The sequence below is a fragment of the Nelusetta ayraudi genome, unplaced genomic scaffold (genome assembly GCF_046127955.1).
Source record: "Nelusetta ayraudi isolate G7.1 ecotype Tasmania unplaced genomic scaffold, CSIRO-AGI_Nayr_v1 ptg000082l, whole genome shotgun sequence".
Classification (NCBI taxonomy): Eukaryota; Metazoa; Chordata; class Actinopteri; order Tetraodontiformes; family Monacanthidae; genus Nelusetta; species Nelusetta ayraudi.
In genome coordinates this window covers 1,855,484-1,874,322 of record NW_027466132.1, presented here as the reverse complement: position 1 = coordinate 1,874,322, position 18,839 = coordinate 1,855,484, and the positions used below count along the sequence as shown (strand labels likewise).

Genomic DNA, 18,839 nt, shown 5'->3' with positions numbered 1-18,839 from the left:
TAGGTTTTGCACAAATCTAGGGGTAATGGAAGCATAGCTTATGACAGCTGGGAGGGGCGCCAGCAGAGCCCCGCGACCACGAGTGCAGGAGGAAGCAGGTATAGAAGATTGATGGATGAAGGTCTCTTTTGTATTATGTTTAATCATCAATAATTCCATTCATCAAAGCTCTTTTTGTGGAGCAATGCCCTTTTTTTTTTTGCCTTTTGGCGGCTGAAGACGAGCGAGAGCGGCCGAAAAGGTGCTATGTTTTTGGATAGGATGGGTGCAGGATGATAGTAGTGGACGTGTGATTGGTCCACAGGCGGTGTAGCGGCGGCCTGATGAATGTTTAATAAGCGTTGCCGCTCTGTTTGTAGGTTAGACTTATCTGTTCTCTCCCTTGTGGGAGCTAATGGCGGCGGCGTGCGTCACGCTGAGCCGTGTGCTCCTGAGATAACCCTCCGCCCCCGCCCCGCCTCGTCCGCATGTGTCTCGCTACAATGCCGCCACAACGTAGCAACAATACAACAGGCCCACCTTAAATCAGGATCAGCGAGCGTTGTTCAGGTTGGAGCGTTTATGGGAGTTTGAAGAACGGCGCTGTCAGGTGTGTTTACAGAAGTCACAGCTGTGCAAATATTTTTCAATTATTCAGGTTGAAGGTCTGTGGTTTATTAATTTTGCTTCCTTAAAACTTCTCTCTATATTATTTTATATTAAGGACTTGTTGTATATTATAAGAAGTTGTTAAAAAGTAACTTGTTCTAGGTGTATTATGACCATCAATCTTCAATTAACTGCGATTATCTTCAATTAATCGATTAAATTTTTAATCGACAATTAATCGATAATCGATCCTATCAAAAAAAAAAAAAAAAAAAAAAACGGAACTCCCTAGGGACCTTTTTGCTTTTTCGAACAAGGCCGCGCCAAAGCCTCTCCGTGTGTTTGCAGCTTTGGGATTAATCACAGGACCAGCAGGGGCTTCCGCCCCCGACACCACCGCCACCCCGTCGAGGTGAAAATCCCAGGTCGCGTCATTTGTCACGGATGACGTCTATCTCGCCTTCGTCCTTGGCTGAAATACGCAAGATTGATACGCTGTCACGGCCGCGTCACCCTCGGCCCCATAAACGGTTGGTCCCGCCACGGCTCTCGACGGAGGCGCGACCCCTGACGCGGCGCCGAGCCCAGCCCGTCATCCTGCAGCTCAGTCTGACGGAATGAAACAAATCACTGTTGAATGAAGAGACGTCCCGCTCACGAAGCTGGCAACCCTTCCCGTTCAGTGGCATTTTTTGAGGGGGTTTTCCAATTACGTGCTAATCAATCTCAGCGTGTGAGACCCCTTGCTTGGCCTTTATTTCCTCCCATTTGAACCGACCCACTGTACTGTCATCCTGTGTGTCCACCACACTCGCAAATAGTCCCATTTCCACCCACGCTGGACCTCGTTAGTGGACGCAGTCATTAGCTGTGATACGCCCAATTCCCCAGGGTGAGTCTGTTTGTTGTCCAGTTTCCAAGACCAGCCCTTCAACGTGACGGACTGCGATCGTTGCTTTTTAAACCAATTTGGAAGCGTCTCCCCATTAAGCAATGCAAATACACTTCAACATTTCCAAAAGATACGGACGATTGAGGCAATGAAAGAGCAATAATTAAGCCTTCAGACACTACGGCAGTGGTTCTCAAACTTTCTCTGTCACGCCCCACCTTGGAGGAAGAACATTTTTCATTTTTCATTTTTTTTTCGTCCCTGTCAAATATTTGTCCATCCTGTGCACCTGAGCAGCGTTTTTCTTAGCCACAACCTACTGAACACTTTTTGTTAATTGTTCCGACGTGAAAACATTAGTTCCCCCGGGCGCCCCGTCTCCCTCCCGCCCGGTGTTTCGTGCCCCACCGGACGTGACTCTGCGCCCCCCAGGTGGGGCGCGCCACCCACTTTGAGAAACGCTGCACTCCGGGGACATTGTACAGTTAGCGCTTTTATTTTCGTGGAATAAACTTTGACGTCACGATAAGGAAAGTATGGGTCCTGAGACTCCGCCAGTTGTCAACCACTTCATCAGCTGCATGAAACATGCCAGGCAAATTCCACTTTAACTAACAAGCTTCTGCTGCTGCCTTTGTTGTTGACCGGTTTGCAATATTCAACGCCAGTTGCACCGGCGTCGGAGGCCCGACCCACATCCTCCACGTCCGGCACTCCCTCAGCCGTTCTCCCGTTACACCGCGGGGGAGGGGGAGGCTCCTGAGTGAGCTATCAATAATGAACGATTAAGTCAAGGGTTTAACACGCTTGTGTACATAATGGGCTGGAAAGAGGGGAGGCTTTCAAAGAACAGAGTGCTTTTAGTCCAAGAAGCCTCTCTAGCAGAAAGAGCAGAAGAGTGTTTTTCACGGCTGGGAACCGTGTGGACTACCAAGGGTTACCTTTCAAGCCCTACCAGTCAGTCACACACACACATACATGTACACACAAAAAAGGGGTTGTGGCCTATTTGAAGGAAGCAGATCTGTAAATGTTGGCTACAGTAGTAACCTTGCCTCGTTTTCTGCTGCATCCTTAAAAAAATGTTTCATCAGGAGCCGTAAAAGACGCTGCTAGTTGCTCACAGGGCATCAGTAGCCGACCATTAGACAAATCCACGTCGACAGACACGTGCGCACGCTCGCACGCGCAGATGCCGGCGTAAACAAACAGTCAGCGCCGACCAGAGTGGCCCCGCAGTGTTCAGCGTTGCCGGCGATTCGCTCCTATTTCTGGCCGTCCTTGTTTTTTTTTTTTTAATGGCTCCAGAAAACCACAAAAAAATAAAAGGAGCGTTTGTATCTTCAGTCTGCGTGTGGGTGACGTCTGAATGCAGATGTTAGCCCTTGAGTGCTGAAACTAACACCATATGGCAGAGGCTTCTTTCTCACGTGCTTGATGGCGCTGATGGCGCTAATGACACTTCCGTGAAATGGTTATTCCCTTATCTCCTTTTTCCTTAAATGTGCTTTCGTGCTGTATGGAATCATGACTCGATGGGAAATGCCATAAGTGTCCTTTGTTCTTTCTTTTTCAATGCATAGTTTGGAGACGGTAAAGCCAAATGAAGTTACTTTAAACCCTTTTGATGCTTAATGCAGTGCACTTTAAATACACTCCAGGAGTCAGAGGCTAATTGAATATAAAAGAGGCACATTTACAAATTCAAGCTGTTCAAATTTAAAGTATTTATGCAAGGTACTTTCTAGAGTATATGTTTATCTCTCATGTGGGTCTCAAATTCATTCTAGCTTTTTTCTTGGAAAAAAAAAAATCAGATTTTTAAGGCAGTGTCCATATCTAAGTAAACTAGGCGTATTTATCGTATAACCTATTGTAAATTGCTGGTTTGCAGTTGTTTCAATATGCAAATACTGGTAACAAAGTGATTTTTTTTTCTTTTAATCTGACTGTAAAAAAAGAAAGAGATGGATGTAAACTGAACCGGAGCTTCTTTCAGAGAAAGAGACGCAGTCAGGGGTTTGGCTCTAATTTGCTGTAAGATTACAAGCACACACACACCCACACACACACAGGCCCTGTTTTCACTTGGTCACTTGTAACTGTTTTGGGGGATTGGATCACGAGAACGGATCTCGAAGCATGCGTCTCGAGCGTGCCATTTGTGATCGCATTATTTTCGGATGCAACGTCGCACATTTAATCACATATGTGGGGGAACTGCGACCGCTGCTCCACTGACAAAATACGCGAATCCGGAATGAAATTTATTAGCACGCTAATAAACGAGTCTAACAAAAATGATTTGTTTTGGCTTCTTGTTTGTAACTTTCTCGCACGTCCGTGTCGAATGCGTTTTTATGCGATGCGAATACCAAAACCACCTCCCGAGGTGGTTTTGGTATTCGCATGACAAAACGGATTTGGACTGTTTGCACTTGGTTACTTTGTGTGTTTTTTGCCGATCGGAATACGAAAAATGCATGAAATGACCAAGTGCAAACAGGGCCTCACACACACACACACACACACACACACACACACACACGTCCTTTCACAGTGCCACACGTGTCGCTCTCTCCTCCGGACTGCAGAGATCTCATTTAGATAACTCTGCTGATCTCCTGCTACCTGGCTGCGTTGCCCTTTTCTGCTGTCTCCGTCCGTTCTGTTTGCACAGGTGGAGATAGAAGCAGCTTGACACTTTAGATCACTATAGTGAAGAAATTGGGACTTTCCTAATTCTATGTATTTCTATTTTAAAAAGTGTCTTTAAGTAACCAAACTCACTTTTGTCTGTTTTTGTCAAATCTTCTAAACATTTGTGATGTGTCTTGCGAAAGCGAACGCATCGTCCACCGCTTGGCCTCGCCTTTGTGCGGCGGCCGCGCACGTGAACTCGCCCTCAGCGACGGGGCCCCGTCCCCGACCGCCACCGCTTCGCCGTCTCCGCAGCAACGGCCGAGCGGACCAGCTGTTCGCTCGTCTTCCCCTCGTCGTGTTTTCACCTCCGGGGGGGATCTGCGGCGCTCCACACCGAAAGCCGACGGGTTATTTATTTATTTATTATTTCATATACGCGTGGGTATTTATTTATTTTTTGCCGCGGATGCTTCCCGAAAAAAAGAGGGACACCGGTGGATGTCAGAGAGCGGCCGCTCTCTTGCTCACTTGCTCATTTTCGGGGCCGGTCGGATCCAGTCGGACACACAATGAAAAAAAAAACGAGCGGGTTTAGGCTGTCTGGCCGCGCCTTGGTCCACAACTGCTGGCGTAGGCACTTTTTTTTCCCAGTGCCCTGTGCATCTCTCACGGGGAATTATCAGAGCGTGCAGGCGTGGAGGGTCACAACAGCAGCAGCAGAAGTAGAAGTCACTCACCGAAGGGACTGTGGGGGTTTGCGCAGAGTCCCAAATCTGACCTGATTTGTCAATTCAATAACTTCACTGAGAGCCGGCGCCGCCGCTCCTCCTCCTCCTCCAGGGAATCTCCGGTTTACCATTCAGCTCGTGCGACGCGAACGGCGGGACTCTCTGTTTCAAGTTTCCCTGCGAGAAAGTTGAAGGGAATCGAGGATTTTCCCGTTTTTTTTTTTTTTAATTTGCCGTGGTTTGACTTCAAGGTGCCACATCTGAGAAGAAGCTGATTGGGCCCGGACTCTTCAGGCATGGCTTTACCGAGGCAACTCTGATTGGCTTTAAGGCAAGACGCCACCTGTTTGCCAGGTAAGGTCGGCGTTTTAATGCGTCTTGATTTCAAGTGCCGAAGCTCCCTGATCAGCGGCGGCCGCCGGTCGTGATTCCGAACGAATGACGTCACGAGTTACTCCGCTGCACAACTCTGCCGCCGCCGGCCATAAAGTGTCTCCTTCAATGGAAGTTGTTTACTGCTCCTGCGGATGTGCGTCCAGTGAAATGGAAGGCGACTGCCTAAACAGTTTGCGAGCCAATTAAACGGCGCGAAGAAACAATTTCCTGGTGGGATGCGAGAGGGACGGACGGGGATTGAACGCAGCGCTGCAAAGTGGGCCAGAGGAGGCGAAGGACGGCGGGACGGGCGTCCCGCTGAAGGAATTAGGCACACATCCATCACCGTTTTTTCCCCTCTTCACAAACACAGCTTTGTCTGTGCGGTTCGGTCTTTCATGTCTGTGAAGGTTCTCAGTCGCTCATCGTAGTCTCAGATGGGTTGCGTAGCACTTTCAAGACTTTGGCCTTTCATCTTCACACAAAGCCGTTCTCAGTGGTTGGCACCGTCGTCCCGCACATGAAGGTTGTGGGTTTGATTCCCCGCCCTGGGCCTTTGTTCTGTGGAGTCTGCGTGTCTCTCTGTGTCTGTGTGGGTTCTCTGCAGGTGCTCCACCTTCCTCCCACGGTCCAGAGCCGTTTTAAAGGTGTTTATTTTTGTATCGCAGTCTATGGGGAAAAATGCTTTTTGGGCCCGTGGATTTTTTTGCTGCAGTACCTCGAGTGGCCACTGGGAAAAATCGGCGCACCGCCATATTGCCAGTCCGGTATTTCTGAAAGTATTTACTTGAAGACGTGCGAGGCCTCCGTCCTGCCTTTCTCTGTGTATTCTTCTTCCTGCCAGATTCAGTGTTTAGCATTAACATTCCTGCAACACATCATATAAACAAAACAAAGGAGCAGCTATTAGTTCCCGCTCATCAAACACGTGACCCTCTAATAATAAGGAACTTCATCGTTCATGTTCTTGCAAACGAAGCCACTCTGCTACCACTTGTTTATCACAGAGAAGCAGTGTCCTTTTCATGTCAAATTTTAAATAATGCATGAAACCTATTTGCATGTTGGTGCCTCCCCAATCGACCCAGCGCCCCCGCTAGCCTTAAAAAAAATAAAAAGAGCAAGCACTCCGCATCCGTCGCACTCGTTTATGCATCCAGATTACATTCTAAAGGCTACAAAATTAATGCGGCGCTCAGAAAACACATGGATACATCACCGTCCTGCCGCAGAGGACTAAGATGCACTCGGGGAGCCGAAAATAGACCCGCGCGCACGTAAACACCGACAAACAGTGCGCGAGGCGCCTTTTTTTTTTTTTTTTTTTTTTCTTACTCCTCCTTTTCTTAAAGTGAGAGTGTGCAGCCAAAGCTTGCGCGCGCTCGTGTGTTGTGTGTTGGGAAAAGTTGAGGCGGGGGGTGGGGTGGAAATGCCTGTGGAGGCTCAGTGGGTGACAGATGGTTTGAAGACAAATCAGCCTGGGAGTTGGGATCTCTGCCCTGGGACCAGAGGCCTTTTTACGTACTGTATGTGTTGGTCGCTGCACCGATGGTATAATAAAGTGTGCGTTTGGGTGTGTCATCATGACGGAGTGTTTTTTTTTTGTTTGTTTTTGTTTTTCCATTATGGAAGCGGGTGTGAATGTGCGAAAGAGGATTAACGCCACAAGAAGAGAAAAAAATATTACAGGAAGGAGATTTTTATTTAAGTTTTGATCTCGAGTTTTAAATTTTGTGAACAAAGTCAAATTTTCGTGAAAAAAAAGTCAACGTAAAAGAGACGAAATTTTGTGAATAAAGTTGACATAAAAAAATGCGAAATTTTCAACGTTAAAAAAAGACAAAATTTCAAATTGGAAAGTTAAAAAAATATCAGATCTCAATTTTTTTTCTCTTCTTCTGGCCCTAATCCTCTTCCGTAGTGAACGTGTCGCTGAGCATCTGCTTTGAGTGCAAAGCATGCAAAATCCATGATATCATCATGGTTAGTGTGCGTGTGTGTGTGTGTCTGTGTGTGTGTGCGCGCTTGCGCCTGCAGTCGCACACAAGCCCACTGTCACTACTTTTTCCAGGCCAGTCATAGGCAAACTACGGCCTGGGGGCCATATGCGGCCCGTTTTGGCTTTTAATTCGGCCCGCTGAACTTGAAGAAATTAGAAGAAGGTAAAAAAAAAATAGCTGTGTTTTTTTTGTCAGTGTTTTAAGAGTCATTTCGACACGGTTGCGCAGTGGGTAGCGCTGCCGCTCACAGCAAGAAGGTTGTGGGCTCGATTCTGGGCCTGGGACCTTTTCTGTGTGGGTTCTCGCCCGGTTCTCCGCCTTCCTCCCACACTCCAAAAACATGCATGTGAGGTGAATTGGAACCTGTAAAATGTCGATAGGTGAGTGTGAATGGTTGTTCGTCTCCATGTGACCCTGCGATGAACTGGCCACTTGTCCAGGGTGTTGCCCTGCCTTCGCCCTAAGACAGCTGGGAGAGGCTCCAGCAGACCTGTGTGACCCTGAGCATCGGATGGAAGAGTCGTTAGAGCTGAATACCGTGGGGCTTCAGAGACATATATTGTGTTGTAATGCTTTTCTTCATTTCCAATAGACATTAAAGCATGTTTTCCACCAACCTATGACATATTCTTTCCTCTTATGAAGTAGGTCACCAAAACACTCCATCCATGTGCTCCTACTCCGGCTCCTCTGTAAATTTAAACCCCATTGTGGCCCAGGAGTGAAGAAGATTTCCCACCCCTCTTCTACCCACTCTGCAGCCAGAGTAACGCAGCCTCAGAGTGTCTGCTGTGTGTTTCCAGCTGCCTTTTTTTTTTTTTCATTTTTTATTCCGCCAGAGTGACATTGTTACTCTTACGCACGATAACCTTGAGAAAGGAGGCGGAGGGCGGGAGGCTTCACAGAGTGCTTTGCTCGTGAATTACCGCTGGAGAGGTTCTGGTGCGGCAGCTGGAGCGGCGGAGATGTGAAGTAAGTCAGGAGGTGATTCCCAGAGGTGCGCGAGCCTCAAGTGCATCGCGGCTCGCAAAGTCGCGAAGGCCGCGAGTGAAAGAGGGCAGCTGCTAAAAGCACTGCGGCTGGCGGGGGGGGGCTGTTTGAGCCGGGAGAAAAGTGCATCCTTTCCTGCTGCAGCCGTTACGTACGTACGGGTGCATCATGTGTTGTGGGTTTTTCTTTTCTTCTTTTTTTTTTAGCCGCTGAGCTCGGTCTAGACGATTAAGCCACGTAGTAATCTCATTTCTGAGACGTACTATCTAGGTCAGGGGCTTGTGTCCGCTGCTTGGCGCCTACTTACAGACTAGAGAGGAGGTGAAAGGTGGTCCACAGTGAAACTAGAGGTTGGCCTCCTCCATTGGCATGAGCTCGCCGCTGCGTCGCTGTGGTTTCAGTTCACTCACAGAACCATGGTGAAATCACTCCAATCTGAATCAGCATCCGAGCGGAAATCAAATTTTGGTCCTTTTGTAGGAGGAAGATGCCGGTTTTTGTTGATTTGACGGCAAACTACTGCTGGATCCTGAAGGGCGGCGGCCGCAGCGTGAGTGCCGCTAGTTTTATCACAGCGGGACAACGTTTCTTCATTAAAAGAAGACCCAAGAACGGCATTAGTGGCTTTTCTGTGCTCCCGACTGGCTTTGGCAAAAGTTGAGTTGAGGTTTGTAGAAAAGCCCTAGCGCTGATTCTAAGTTGTTTTTCTTTGAAATGGGGAAATGCGCCTCCCATGCTAAATTCTTTAGCGGCAGCTATTGGCTGCATTGCCATTACAGTTTTTCGCAAAATAAAAGTGATATTTCTTAAATTTCGACAAAGTACAATTGCGATGGTGGTTCCATGAATGTGTTTCCATTGAATGGTGTCAAGCGCATAAGCCGTAATTCTCGTTACGAGAACTTTGTTTGTTTACGTTTGTTTGCTGTCAAAATGGTTGTTATATTTTTCTCTTCGATTACTTGTAAAAAATAGTCTGTCCTTCTCCTCCGTCCAAACATAACGCTCCATTTTCACTAGAAGTGAACTGGTCACGTGACCCCGTACGTCACGGCGGTATACCTCTATATGGGTACGTCTGAAAAACCACCTCATGATAGCGTCAAAACCTTTTAGCCAAATTTGAGAGGTTCTTTGAAGTTTCTGCGTTTCCATTATCAGTTTTTTTATTGCTACATTTAGGTTTCACGCAATTCTAGGGGCAACGGAAATGCAGCTAGCGACGTCGCTAGCTTCTCGTTCCTAATTTTCTTCTGTGGTTTTCAGCGCAGCTAAACGCGATCACCACCACATGTAATGATTAGCAACCTACTGCTAATATTATATCCCCTCTCATGGGTATTATTTAACTCTAAAGCAAACGTCTCCTCCTCTGATCCTGGTTTTAACGCTAGGTTATGAGCTTCAGCCTGTGGGATTCGTACATCAAACCACCCGAGGATCTTGGGACTGAGCGGGATGGCACTGTGGCTCGCGTGTTGTTGTCTTTAACAAGGGCACATAGCTGGCGTGTGTGTGTGTGTGTGTGTGTGTGTGTGTGTGTGTGTGTGTGTGTGTGTGTGTGTGTGTGTGTGTGTGTGTGTGTGTGTGTGTGTGTGTGTGTGTGTGTACGCGCGCTCGTCAGCCAATGACTCAGCGCAACACTGCGAGCGAGCTCCGCTAAGTCACTTTGCGCTGCGCCGACTGTGAAAGACAACTTCAGCTGATGTTTACAAAACGCTGCGCGTCGCCTCCCGCCTGCCAGGACTTCATTCTAGCAGCTCGCTTCCTTGGTCACTTCCAGCCCGGCCCACGCACGCACGCACGCAGGCACGCACACCCGCACGCACGCTAGTCTCTGCTGGTCCTACGGAGGCCGAATTCTGTCTGCACGTGCTCTGAAAATAGTAACAAGGTCAGAAACCCCGCGTTGATTCATGGCCGTTGCAGGGGACACCTGCCAAAAGAGGAAAGAGCTGCTGACATGACGGCATTACGTAAGAGATTTATGGCTTAGTGCAAAAAAACAAAAAAACAACTGGGAGGATGAAAGATTGTTTTGGGGTTAGACTTTGCCTCCGCGGATCCTCTTGAAGTTGTTTTGATCTCTGTATCGCAGCAGAAAGACAAAAGAGCGCCGATGTTTTTTCTCCTTGCGAGGTTGTCGCGTCAGATCTCTGCGTTAGATCGGCCCCGGCCCGGTTCTGACGGCGCGTCGCTTCGCCGCCAAATGATGCCTTTCATTCTTGAGTCGCCTCCGTCTCTGATTAGAAGAATGGCGCCACACCGCAGTCAGTTCGGAACCGTCCGCGCTCGCGCTGCGCCACCTAACCGGCCTGGGAATGGAAGGCGGAGTTGTGTGAACTGGCCTGTGGGGGACGAGGTTTCTATCTGTGACTTTGCACCTTTTTTCGATCCCGTATTGAGCTCTGAAGGCCGCAGCGTGATGGCCTCCGTTCCCGTCACGACGTTGCCGCGTGTGAGCGGGCGAAGTCTTCGTCCTCTCTTTTGCAACTCATCGCTTTTTCTTCAGCGCTATTTTGTCTTGATTTAAAACCTTCCCGTCCTCCCGCCTCCATTTCCCCTCCTTATCTTCTGCCCTCCGCCATCCCTCTCTCATTATCAATCTACCGTTCCATCTTTCCTGTTCCAGACTGCTAATTTGCTCTGAGTGCCTTTCCTGTGGGTTCAGGAAATGAGTGAGATTCCTCGCGTAAGAGCCGTTTTCGTTCGGTAGCAGCAAACCAAAAGCACTCAAAGCACTTCGTCGGAAGATTTTTGAGATTTCAAACAGGGCCTTGGCTAGTCTCTCCGTTCATTTCAATATATTTCTTTGAAGTCCCTGTTGACATTTTTTGAATTGAATTGAAGTCTTCATTCGAGGATAAAACCCACCCCCACAAATACCGGAAATAAAATAAGAAAAAGAAAGAAATACAAGCCTAATACTCAAAGAAAACAAATATACAGAAACTCAAATATGCTCGAAAAGGAGCAGAACGAAGTACAAAGCTTATTTAAACCTTCCCCTATTCACTTCCCATTTCACCTGCATCTCATTGCAGTCTTCATCAAAATGCATTAAAACAAGATATTATATGCAGCTATTAAACATCATCAACTACCGCATTACTACAATTGTATTACCATTTTATGACATGACTCTATTACCATCTTTTAGATATTATACCTAGGCACTGTGGATATTATGCACATGCACTATATATTAGTACTATATATAGACACTTAAAAAAAAAAAAAAAAAAAAAAAAAGATTTGTTTTGTCCAAACGTTTTCTTTTGATACCAGACAGTCAACAGGTGACAGTGTTTTGCTGTTTGACTTTATGGCTCTGAACTCTGTATTGTTTTTTTTTTTTTTATGTTTCTTTTTTTACTTAACTAGCTATTAACCAAATAAAGTTACACCAATTTCCAGGAGCCAAGAAAATGATGTTCGCCTCCAAAGAAAAACTCTTTTAAGTAAAATAGAAGACCCTCTGCAGCTCCTCAGTTCTCCTTATTAGCGCCATTAAATGCTCTGTTGGTTTCTTGTTCTTTTTTTTTAATTTTTTTTTATTATTATCTCTTCACGAAACAAAAACCAACCGTATCTCCATGTGCAGCCTCATCTGTGCCAAAGCTGTGACTGGAGGGGGAGGAAGAAGGAGGACTTTGTTTGTGATGGAGGAGAGAATGCCTCCTAGAATGGCAGCAAACAAAAGCCCCTATTGACAGCGACACCGGCAACATTGTGTTCCTGTGACCGGACGTCATGCGTCCACCCAAACCACCACCACCACCACCACAGTGGGATTTTGTTTTCTAATGTTTTATTTTTTAAGTCTTGCACAGCAGCTGTTGTTGACACCCTTCTTCTTCTCTTTGGTGGTGGACAGTTTTGGCTGCACTGTGATCCTCAGTACAGCATCATGGAGCTGAGCTTAGTTTGAAACGGTGCAACACACGATGAATCATCAATGACATTCAGTTAAAAAAATAAAAATAAAATAATGCAGCATGTGCATTGTCCCCTTGTGATGTCATAAAAGTCCACCGACTCCCAGGCTCTGCTCTCTGACGCCACCTTGTCGCATGGCATGACATCACCGCTTCACTTTTAGCAGGCTGTAGGCTGTAAACACAGGGCTAAATGTCCTCATTTCTGGAGGCCTGTTGAGTTTTGGGGGGGATAATCACCGTGTGTTGCTGCTCCACTGGAGTCTGGGATGCAATAAAATGGCTGTAATATGGGACCTTTTAATCCAAACTCTGTGCTCCAGTCTGCTGTCACTGCAGTCAACTGAAATGTAATGACTGTCTGAGAAACTGCAGAGGTAGCACTTACACATGACCTGCAAATGAAAAAAAAAAAGTCCCATATTTAAACATCCAAATGTTCACACTTGTGTGCTTGAGCTCATTTTCTTCTTCTTTTTTTTTTTTAATTGACGTTGCCTGTTCTTTGGGCTTTTTTTTTTTCCCCTTCCAGGTTTCCACGGCTTTTCCAGCATGTTCGGGAAGAAGAAGAAGCGGCTGGAGATCTCGGCCCCGTCCAACTTCGAGCACCGCGTGCACACGGGCTTCGACCCGCGCGAGCAGAAGTTCACCGGCTTGCCGCAGCAATGGCAGAGCCTGCTGTCGGACACGGCCAACCGGCCCAAGCCCATGGTGGACCCCTCCTACATCACCCCCATCCAGCTGGCTCCCATGAAGGTAAGAGTGAGAGCAGACGGAGGCCCCGGCGAGCTTCAGACTTAATCACGACCCTTTTTTTCCTGCGCTCCCTCGCCCACGTCTCCTTCCCTCACTCTCTCATTTTCTCCACAGAAAAAGTCACCACGTCTCATTTCTTCTCTCTTTTTTTTTTTCCACGTTACCACAGACCTTCACCTTCTGTTGTGTATAAACTTGTGTATAAATGCCTCCCGCCCCTGTTTGGAAGCTCTTATACTGCCGGCTTCTCTGCAGAGCTACATGTGTATTTTACCCCGCTGTTATGTTTTACTCCATTCTCCTGATCCTTCTCCGTCTGTGGCCTCCTCACACTTCATAGGCATAGTACAGGGTGTCCCAACAAATTTGACATCATTTCGCAGGCGGGTCATTTTGGCAAATTCTTGTTGAAATAACCCCAAATGTTCACAATATGTATAGAAACAAACCAAGATTTTATATTTAATGTTTCATTTTTGTTCTTTTCAGGTTGAGAAATCGGCCCCATGAGAAACTTATGATCAACACCAAAACTGTTCAATTTCATTGAGCTCGACTTAGTAGTTTTCAAGATAATTGCTTTTAAAAATGATGTCAATTTTTTTTTGGGAGACCCTGTGTAATAAAACCGAAGCACCGACTGTCATTGTTGGTTGTTTGGCTACAAAACAGCATTAAGCGTGCTGCTATAAATACCAATGTGCTGTATGTATGGGCAAAAGGCTAAGTGATACAGGAAAGACGTGCCATGCATAACCATGTGCTACTGCAAATGAACATGCTTAACAGCAGCAGTTGGGTCAAAATGACCAACCGACCTTCTGCCCTCTGCTGGTGAAAAAATATTGAATGCAGCTTTGCAAGCCGGACCTATTATTATTATTATTATTATTATTATTATTATTATTATTATTATTATTATTATTTTTTGGTTTGTTTGTTTTGTTTCTTGAACTTCTTCCTCCCTCCTCACCCTCCTCATCCTCTGGCCCACTTCACCTCTCCCCCTTTGCTCCCCCCTTGTGACTGTGACTGTGACTGTGTGTCTCCTACCTACCTTCCGAGTGTCTCCTCTGATGTGTTGTTGTTCATTGGCTCTTCTAAACTGACACGTCCGCACATTTGCTAGAGTGAAAAGTCAGCTGAAGTGAACGGCAGCAGAGAATGGCGGTGTGTTATCTTTTTTTATTTCTTCTTTTCGACCCCCCCACCACCCCCCGCTCTGTCGTCCGTGCTGTCTGTGGTTCCCATCACGCTGCACATGATTCAGCTTTAAAAAAAATATATATATAAAAAAAAAGAATAAGGTACGGCTCTCTCTGTGTTACGACACCTTCTTGCATCAATTTTCCCCCCCTGTAAAGACGAGGGCTCTTTCGGCCTTTTTTTGACGTCGCAATTTGAATTCTGCCAAAAATAAGACTGAAGCCACGGGGGCAAGCATTAATCATCGACACAAATTAGTCTCAGAGGAGCCAATTACAGATCCCACACGCAGGAATATACATGATCAGATATCCGCAGACTTCCTGTAACAGAGAACAGCAATATGCCACAGGAGATATCTCTGAAGAGGGGGAAACAAGAAAAATAATTCTCTTGCTCTCTTCACAGATATCTCCCAAGAAAGTCCGGTCATCCGAAACGCCGTTGCCCAAAGTATGACTCTCCTCTTCCCTTCTGTTTTATAACCCCCCCCACCCCCTTTGTTTTTGTCTTTTCTTCCTATTTTTTCTTTCTTTCTTTCTTTTTTTCCCCCGCCGATCGCTCCCACACAGCCCCAAAAAACTCCCGCTCCCACATCCCTCTCCTCCGCGGCGCTGCTGCCACGCTACGCTCTCAGGTGGAGGTGGCGTGTCAGCGGCGGCGGGGAGGGAAGCCGCCGAGAATGACTTCACACATGACATAACTGCACCGCTCCGCCAAGTCTTTTCTTAGAACTCATCTCCCTTCTTTCTCCTCCTTTTTCCATTTTTCTTTTGCCCTTTTCTTCATCCGCATGAGACTCCCAGCGAACGGCGAGATTAGCCGTAGTGGAATGCTCCCTTGTTTCTCCCCTCCCCTTGCTACAGAGATGCTATTGATGATAATGATCGTAATCAGAGTGGTGATGATGATGACGATGATGATGATGATAGCACCGGGTGCTGCGATGAGACGTGCATGTTGCCGAGACAACTGGTTCTGCTCCACTCGGCTCCGTTGTGAGCAGATTATGAGGGGTGTGCATGCACCGGCCCCCTCTGCTCTGTCCGTTCCTGCCAACTTTGTTTTGTTTTTGTTTTGTTTTTTGTAAATTAACGTGCTAGGAAAGTACACTTGTCACAGAAAAAGATAAAAAAAGGACTGGTAATGTGAGAAAGTTGTTCTGCAAGCAAAGGAAGTTGTTTTACTCGGCAGCTTCTTAAGCAAACAGCTCGCAAGAGTGTTTCAAAGGGGAAAGACGATTCACGCCGCTTCGTGAGCCGAACCAACAGGCGTGTGATCGCGCTGACTTTAATCACCAGCATATAAAAATCTAAAAGCCCTCATATTATGCAAAAATCACTCTAGTTTTCCAACAATAATCCCCAGAAATGAGAGAAGTCCGTCCTTTTCCTCTTTTACTTGCTCTGCTTTTGAGAAAGCGTCTACCTAAAACACTTTGTTTTAGAAATCAGACCCGTGTGATGTCACAAAGGGCACGGATCCCTCTCCCAGTTCAGGTACAACGGCCACAGCCAGGTGGTGGTTCTGCCCTCTTGTGGCCGTCTCGTTTTTTTTTTTTTATGTGGAAGGCAGAACAACGGCAGTTAAGCTAAAACTCAGGGGTGTTTTTTTTTTTGCAGGAGACTGTAAACAGAGGGCTAAACATACTGTAATCTGTGGTGTTCTTTGGACAATTAATCGTTGCGCCGCTGCAGTCTGAGCCGCAACTTGAAGTCATGTGGCGAATTTCACCATTTTTGCTGTCCCACAAAGAAGAAAAAAAGTGCTGTGCGCTTTTGATGCTCCGGAAGTGAAAAAGACAGTGGCAGACAACTGTGACTAACAGGTTGACGTAACTTTGAAGGTGTAAGCTACAGTACTCTCCACTTGAGAGGATTATTATATGATTCCCTGCATCCTGCACGTGAAGTGCGTGTTCTGCGCAAGTGCAAATGTGCGTGTGCAGGAATAAAGAAATCCCAGAGTCTCGCTGTGATACGGCGACACCGAATTTCACATTTTCGTTAAATCCTTTTTGCCCATTACCTTAAGCAGAATCAAAATCTATCGCTGTAAATATTCTCTCTTCCTTCCTCTGTATTTCATTATTAAGGGTCGTGAGACCTCCCCCCCCCTCCAAGGTGGGGCCGGGCTATTTATAGCACGTTAGCCGTAGACAGATATACCTCGGCGGTGGCTGTCACGACACGTTGATTGACGCGGGGCTGCTTCAACTTGGCAGACCCCCGCCCCCCTCCCCCCTCGCCCCTACCCGCCCCAGGCCTGTCTACTCATGTGCGTGTGTCCGCGTCGCGTTTGCACCTCGGGGCCCCGAGACGAAGCAAGTCGAGCGCTCGGCTAAACAGCGCACAGTAGTGGCACGAGAGCAGGGCTTCGAAATATGTACGCACTCACATTACTGTTGCGTTGATGCCAAGCCATGATAGCAAAGTAAACACTTCCTCTTCCTCCTCCTCCCTCTGGCTCGCTGAGCTCATCGTTTATTCACTGGGGTCGCAGCAGCTCCTCTCTCGCCCCTGAGCCTCCACCCTGAACATCTCCTCCTCCACCGCCGCCGTGGAAGTTAGTGTTGTGGTACTGGAGAGTGGTCTTGGTCTCCAGACCGCTTTTTCAGGGTCTCGGTCTCGTCTCGGACTCTGAGGCATTTGTACTCAGTCTTGTCTCGGTCTCGGACTGGACGGACTCGGGATTTTAGATCAAGGCCGGTCAAGACTCAGCCAACACTGTAATGACACGATAATAACGATAATTTTAAATTTTATGGAGCAAAGTTGTTTTTTTTTTTAAAGTGGTTCAAAGAAGTTGACAAAGCAGGAAATTGTTAGAGAAAATGATTAAACGATACCTTGCTGAAAAGAGTTGTTGTGATCATGAATATTAAACTGTCACTCTTCATACAACTGTTTAATATTTACATTTGTTTTTTGTCGCATAAAGCAGTCTGCGGAGTCTGCAGAGAATACTTGCAAAAGTCCAACCAATATCAAAAGTTTTCTAAATTTCAGAAAAAGGCCTAATTCGAAAATTATACAAGCACAATATGCTGTTTGCATGGTTAGTATCAAGTGAGGAACCCTCTCATGTCTGGAATAGTAGTACAAAATAGTGCAAGTAAATGTTGTTGTAGTGTTTCCATGTTCCAAGTGTTCAGACCATGGTGGTCTGATGGTTACAAGTGTGTGTTTCTTCTTCTTCTTCTTCTTCTTCTTCTTCTTCTTCTTCTTCTTCTGCTTCTTCTTCTTCCATCTTTGTGCTTTGTTCTGCTGAGGATGCACTGCTGTAAGTGTGTGTGGGAGTGCGTGGGCTGGTCACGTGCACGTCATTCCGTTGTACCTGTCAGTGCCACCAGGGGGCGGCGCTGTGTCCCCCGCTGCTCCTTGACTTTGACAACGTAAACAACGTGGACCCTTCTTGACAGGACATCATTTTCTGTGGCGATTTTTTTTTTTTTTTTTACCCCTGAGGACCTAAATTTCTCAATGAAAACTGTGTAAGGAAGACATTATTTAACCCTTAAATAATATTAAGCGTCCAATGTGACCCATTTTACATTAGAGAACAGTAAAAACACCTCAACATTCATCCTCTGACTTTAAGTCACATTTCAACTTTTTTAAAAAATGGTTGTTTAAAAGTAACTTCTTTTAGGTATATTATGACCATCACAGTATCTAAAAGTGAATTGCCCTTTCCTGCCACTACACTGTTATAATGACATTAACTACCTGTGTAAAAAAATGTTCAATTCATTGCGACTAACTTAATTGAATCAATTAAATTCTAAATCAACAATTAATCGATAATCGATCCCTACTGTCCATGGTTATTTTTTTTGTTTAATTTTCTGCTAATAGATTGATGTAAATGTTGCACATTTGACCTTTAAAAGTGCATCAGATGCGTTCGACGGGTGTCACTGATGCGGTTTGTCTTCGGGGGGGGGGAAAGAAAGCTGCTCGTCTGCATCTCGATGACACCTCTCTCGGCGCCTTTGACGACGGCTCCCTGATTTGCAGGCGAAGGTCGGCACAGCTGACGTTAAAGGGTGATTTGGATAAATTGGTCTTCCTGTCACACTGCCGGTTGATGTCACTGCCGCCGCGGCTGCAGGCGGGGGACCATGTGGCGCCGGGGCTGAGCTTGGCAGGGTGTGAACAGCACTTGTTTGCATTCAGAGTAACATTCACAGAGAAATCTGGGACCCCCGGGGACATGCGTTTGATTTGCACATAGTAATGAGAACTATGCAGAAGAAATTCTCCTTTTAAGTGCAATGCAGTGATTACATACTTTACATCTTCCTTGTTCTTTTTTTAAACACACTTTTTTCACGCTGCTAAAACCGGCGCTGGCAGCACCCACACGGTGTGCTCAAACTCCTTGCATTCAGCTGTGGGGTTACATATACCGTAGGTAGTGTAGGTGGAGAGAACTCGGCTGGTATTTTGGGCCGCAGAGCATCTCCACACGGTTGGATCCTTTATGGATGAGCTGAAAATATCCTCATCCTTACATCACATTAGAGAGGGGAGGAGAGCGCTTCCATCCACGCTAGTGCCGAGCTCACATCCTGCCATCAGCTCCAGTGATTTAGTCACTAGGAACATTTCTAGGCTTCCTTCATGGTTTTGAGGTATGTTCCTTGAACCAGAACTGACACAAATTGTGTTGCCATTACCCCTAGGATTGCGCAAAACCTGAAAATCGCTATAAAAAACAG

At 46.6% G+C, this 18,839-nt stretch overlaps 1 protein-coding gene across 3 annotated transcripts in view; it reads left to right on the top strand.

Annotated features, from left to right (window-relative positions):
* The window catches only part of pak5 (p21 protein (Cdc42/Rac)-activated kinase 5), a 55,464-nt gene that overhangs the window by 10,972 nt on the left and 25,653 nt on the right, over positions 1 to 18,839 (top strand). The window contains exons 1-3 of one of the 3 annotated variants that reach the window (XM_076044664.1): positions 4,845 to 5,205; positions 12,687 to 12,910; positions 14,525 to 14,569. In XM_076044664.1, coding sequence (XP_075900779.1) covers positions 12,707 to 12,910; positions 14,525 to 14,569 — 249 coding nt within the window. In that variant the 5' untranslated portion in view covers positions 4,845 to 5,205; positions 12,687 to 12,706. Of the gene's footprint in view, positions 1 to 4,844; positions 5,206 to 12,686; positions 12,911 to 14,524; positions 14,570 to 18,839 lie in introns of those variants that run through there. The other 2 variants (XM_076044663.1, XM_076044665.1) reach the window with 2 other exon arrangements.